Source organism: Toxorhynchites rutilus, chromosome 2 (genome assembly GCF_029784135.1).
Source record: "Toxorhynchites rutilus septentrionalis strain SRP chromosome 2, ASM2978413v1, whole genome shotgun sequence".
NCBI lineage: Eukaryota > Metazoa > Arthropoda > Insecta > Diptera > Culicidae > Toxorhynchites > Toxorhynchites rutilus.
The window spans coordinates 8,176,640-8,182,391 of NC_073745.1; the positions used below are offsets into that span (position 1 = coordinate 8,176,640).

The window sequence follows — 5,752 nt, forward strand, 5'->3', positions numbered from 1 at the left end:
GAGAATCCAGGGTTGTCACATCGGGACATCGGTAAGATGCTGGGAATCGTCCAATCCACGGTCAGCAGAGTACTAAAACGATACTTCGAGAACCTAACCATCGACCGGAAGGTGAAGAACGGCAAAAATGGATGCTCCGTCAGTGAAAAAGATCACAAGCGCGTAGTTAGGCAGTTTAGACGTGATCCGAGAAGTTCGGTCCGGGATGTCGCCAATAAGCTGAATTTGTCAAGTTCATTCGTCCAGCGGACCAAGCAGCGGGAGGGCCTGCGTACATACAAGGTTCAGAAGGCTCCTAACCGCGACGAAAGGCAAAACATGGTGGGGAAGACGCGAGCTCGGAAGCTGTACACCGAAATGCTGACGAAGCCGCATTGCCTGGTAATGGACGACGAAACCTACGTCAAAGCGGACTTTCGTCAGCTGCCGGGTCTGTTGTTCTTCTCCGCAGAGGACAAAGTCAGCGTTCCGGAGAAGATTCGCAAGCAGAAACTATCCAAGTTTGCCAAAAAGTACATGGTGTGGCAAACGATCTGCTCTTGCGGAAAGCGGAGCGCCCCCTTCGTGATGACCGGCACGGTAAACGGGCAGGTTTACCTTAAGGAGTGCCTACAGAAGCGCTTACTACCACTATTGAAGCAGCACGACCATTCTGGCCGGATCTCGCTTCGTGCCACTATTCAAAGGACGTGTTGGAGTGGTACGTAGCCAACGGGGTCACCTTCGTGCCAAAGGAAATGAACCCGCCCAACGTGCCGGAGCTTCGCCCAATAAAGAAATATTGGGCGATTATGAAGCAGGCCCTCCGGAAGAACCCACAAGTTATCAAATCGGAGGCGGACTTCAAGAGAAAATGGATTTCTGTTCAAAAAAAACTACAACCTGACGTTGTACAGAACCTTATGGACGGGGTAAAGAGGAAGGTGCGAGCATACGGGTTTGGGCCCGAAGTATGAATAAAAAGAAAATGCCAAAAGTTGTTTAATAGTTTTCATTTTACTGTCTAAAATTTTCAAAAGGATCGGTCTACTGGGCGAATTTCTACAGCGTTTTTTCCGTGATGCAATTTGATGTGACACACCCTTTAGCCGATATTGCGAAAATGTATCGCATGGTGAAGTTGAATTCAGCAGATCAGCCACTCCAGCGCATTCTCTGGAGAAAATCTGCCAACGAACCGGTAACCGCCTTCCAGCTGACGACAGTCACATATGGCACAGCCTCCGCACCATACCTGGCGACGAAGTGCATTCAACGGTTGGCGAATGATGCAAAACACACACATCCTGTAGCAGCAGAGGTGGCTCGGAAGGATTTTTATGTAGATGACCTTCTGAGTGGTACAGACAGCATCAAAACTGGAAAGCAACTTGTCTGCCAACTCATCGATATGTTCAACTCTGCCGGATTCAGTTTGAGAAAGTGGAGCTCTAACAATTTGGAGCTTATCGATGATGTTCCTTCAGAACTTCGCGATAATCGCTCAACCTTTGAGATTGATTCATCGTCTACTGTGAAAACCCTAGGGCTTATTTGGGAACCATCCGTCGATAAATTCAATTACGCCATACCTCGTTGGAGCTCTGAACCTACAATCACCAAGAGAGTTGTTTTGGGAGACATAGCTCGCATTTTTGACCCACTTGGTCTCATCGGTCCTGTAGTGGTACAGGCGAAAATATTTTTACAAGAGCTGTGGAAACTAAAGGGTGATTGGGATGAGCCATTATCCGTCAGTCATCACGAGTTCTGGTTAACGTACCGCAGAAATTTAACTGCCCTCGAGTCACTCAAGGTTCCTCGATGGATTGGATTTACCAATGATGCGAGCCACGTGGAAGTCCACGGCTTCTGTGACGCATCAGAAGCAGCGTATGGTGCGTGTCTATATTTACGCTGCACCTCACTTGATGGATCAGTTAGCGTTCGTCTCATCACGGCCAAATCAAAAGTTGCGCCAATAGAAGTTATCAATCGAAAAAAGAAAAAACAAACCATCTCACGTTTAGAACTATCATCCGCTTTATTGCTGAGCCATTTATACGAGAAGGTTCGCAAAAGTATACAAATCCCGTCCCATGCATATTTTTGGACCGATTCGATGATGGTGAAGTGCTGGTTATCATCGCTTCCGTCTCGTTGGCAAATCTTCGTAGCCAATCGAGTTTCGGAGATACAGCATATCACGAAGGACGGATGCTGGAATCATGTAGCTGGCGAAAATAATCCCGCCGACATCATCTCACGCGGAATGATTCCCGCTCAATTACAATACCAATCTGTTTGGTTTGAAGGTCCACTTTGGCTGCGCTTCGATCGATCCTTGTGGCCGATATCTACTGACACCATGTCAGAAGGAGATGAAGCTCTCTTGGAGGAAAGGTCTACCACGATCCTCGCTACTCACAATCAATCTACGAACGAGTTGATTCTTCTACGATCCTCATTTCCTGAACTAGTCATATTAATAGCATTGATTCGCCGATTCATCCTGAACGCAAAAACGAAGGAACGTAACAGTAGACATATCGGTTTGCTGACGCATACAGAGCATGAAGATGCCTTGCAAGTTTTAATCCGCTTAGCTCAACGGGAGAGTTTCCCGACTGAATTGAGAGACCTCTCCCACGCTCGTTCGATTAATCAATCATCGAAAATCACATCTTTGAATCCCATTCTGGTCGACGGTATAATACGCGTAGGCGGGCGGCTGGCAAACGCACCAGTGTCCGAAAACAGGAAACACCCCATGATTTTACATCACCAGCATCCATTGACTAAACTAATTATGGAACATTACCATCGTAAGCATTTCCACGCTGGCCAGCAATTCTTGATCGCCTCGGTTCGGGAGCGTTATTGGCCGACGAATGTTCGCAGTCTCGCTCGCAAAGTCGTTTTCGAGTGCACATCATGTTTCCGTAACAAACCTACGGTTCACCAGCAACTGATGGCAGATCTCCCAGCAGATCGTGTAAGCCCCGCAGCAGCATTTATCAAGATCGGGGTAGATTTTTGTGGTCCCTTCTTTATACGCTATCCTGGTCGTCGTACCACATCAATAAAATGCTACGTGTCAATCTTCGTCTGCCTGACGACGAAAGCAGTGCACATGGAGGTGGTTGCTGACCTCACAACCCAGGCATTCCTCGGAGCCCTTAAGCGGTTCGTTTCTATACGTGGAAAACCGTCAGTCATCACCTGCGACAACGCCACCAATTTTGTTGGAGCCAATCGAGAGCTGGAACTACTTCGACTGCAGTTGTGCAATCAACAATTTCAACATACTGTTACTCGCGACTGTGAAACTGAAGGGATCCAGTTTAAATTTATCCCACCAAGATCTCCAAACTTCGGCGGACTGTGGGAGGCCGCCGTAAAATCGTTCAAAACGCAGTTTCGTAAAACGATTGGATCCAGAGTTTTAACATATGACGAGCATATATATGGTACAGCAGTTAGCAGCAATTTTGAACTCTCATCCTTTAACGCCACTCAGCAACGACCCCAACGACTATGAGGCCTTAACACCAGGGCATTTCATAGCGGGAAGACCTCTTGTGTCAATTCCCTCACCAGATTTGCAGGAAATTCCTGAGAATCGCTTATTCTTGTGGCAGAAGTCGCAAAGTTATGTATGTAGATTTGGCGGAAATGGAAAACACACTACCTTTCCGATTTGCATAACCGGACAAAATGGACCCAGAAGCGCGACAATCTCATCGTTGGCACCATGGTTCTGGTTAAGGACGATAATCTTCCTCCTCAGAAGTGGTGTCTGGGAAGAATAGCGGAAACGATTCCTGGATCAGACGGGATAATCCGTGTAGTGACCGTTCGCACGAAGGATGGTCTGTTCAAGAGAGGCATCTCAAAAATTTGTGTGCTTCCAGTTCGAGACAACTGCTCACCACCAATAGCAGAAGAGTGTAAACCTCTTCCATCGTAGGTGCTTCGGCACCGCGGAGACTTCCTAATGGAAGTTCTCCGCCGTTCAGTTAAGTATTTGTTTCATTGTATATTTCAAAAAGCTCAAGGAATGTTCATCCACCATAGACAGATTTCTCCACGTCCCGGGTGGGACGATCACCCACGTGGTATCATCATTTAGTTAACAGTCCACGCCAGACCGTCAATTGTATTTCGGTGAAGGTCTACAGCATGTTTCTCCATTACTCTCGTGCATGTTCCATCCAAGGCAATCTTACTACCCTAACCAGCAAGAAGATACAAGCAATTATTTTGTAGCAGAATCGTGGCAGTTTGTTGGATATTCCTCCATCCGAGCATTGGTACCATTGCTCGGACAGCTGTATTCGCTTACGACAGGACATCAGAAGGACTGGCCATCTTACCCTGAAGTCCATGTCATCGCAGTCAGCATCGTATGAAATCCACAAGGCAGCTCATAATCATCAAGCATCCATTCAGTCGTCGTCAATGTCATTGCGCGTATCATTTGTTCCAGTATTGATCCATCGTCACCCGCATCAGTGGAAATTGCCCAGGAGAACATTTTGTGTTGATGTCAACATTGGAAACCATCGATCTCATCGTATTTGAAGTTTATCAAACAGAAGAAGAGGAAACATCGTCACATCCCCACATCAACCAGAAGAGGAAACATCATCGCATGTCGCAGCCCCATCCGACCATTCAACAACACGTAGTCCACGTAGGAAGCAGAATCACCATCAGAAGAAGTCAAATGGATACAGTCTCCATCATCATTTCGATTATAAAATTAGTTAGATTAGTATGAAATATTGAAATCCTATGATTTCAAGGCGGGCGGCATGTTAAGGAATGAAATAGTTATGCCAAGTTGGTCACCCTAACGTGATCCACACTGTTGTACTAAAGACAACACAGTCTTTCTCTTTCGCAACAATGATCGCTCGCTCGCTGGTTGCCAATAGGAGAATTGTTCTATATTCACCACTGACCATTGGTATCGTATAAAATACCAGTGGCAGTGGCAGTCAAGTCAGTCACAAATAGAACATCGGATAGATCACATCTCGAATTGATTAAACTTAGTTATACCCGTTTCGGAATACAGTGTTTCTTTGAACCGCGAAATCAAATAGTTTTTTTTTCCAATTGTGGAATCCAACGGCTAGATCTAATCTTGAACAAAATTACTTTTCCATTTCAAATATATTTTCTCTATACTAAAGTAATACATTTTTTCTGGTGAGAAAAATTGGGTTCGATAATGATAATTATCTTATATTGCTTTGATGAGCTTTTTTTTTCTTTATTTCATCCATACATAACACAGGCGCCATCGTCCAGGACCACAGAGGGCGGCTTTGGTACGTGATACGCACCATCTAATGACTAATCACCATCCTTCTATCATTATCACTCGGTTATGGACACTGGTGGAGTGAACAAACAATACCTAACAACCAGACAAAACGGACCCAAATCATTATCGAAGAGTTTAACAATGTAATTCTTCAAACATATCTAAAATCAGCGTGTAGCAGATAGCCCAACGGAATCCTACGTCAACTACGCGGTCGTGTCTTGGACACAACCCTCCTGTGACTTTTTTCAAAATGTGTACCGAACACGGTTTTATAAAGCTACTGGTGAAGTTTTGCACGATTTTTTTTACTGCGATTTGCACAAAAAAAAGGTTTGCCTGTATTTACTTTCGGATGTTAATCAGTACCTTGAAAATCAACACTCGGATCTCAAGTTATTTGAAGTTTGCAGGACAATCACTAGCCTCGATTTCGAA

The 5,752-nt window shown here is 45.3% G+C and overlaps 1 protein-coding gene across 1 annotated transcript; it reads left to right on the top strand.

The window, feature by feature from the left end:
- Positions 1–1,102: 1,102 nt before the first annotated feature.
- On the top strand, positions 1,103–3,520 carry LOC129765523 (uncharacterized). The gene has a single exon (XM_055765924.1). It carries the CDS (start codon positions 1,103–1,105, stop codon positions 3,518–3,520), a length of 2,418 nt encoding a protein of 805 aa, XP_055621899.1.
- The last annotated feature ends 2,232 nt before the right edge of the window (positions 3,521–5,752 follow it).

Excerpts from the sequence above, each read along its gene's own strand:
- LOC129765523 (XM_055765924.1), top strand. The coding sequence starts at position 1,103 with ATGTATCGCATGGTGAAGTTGAATTCAGCAGATCAGCCACTCCAGCGC.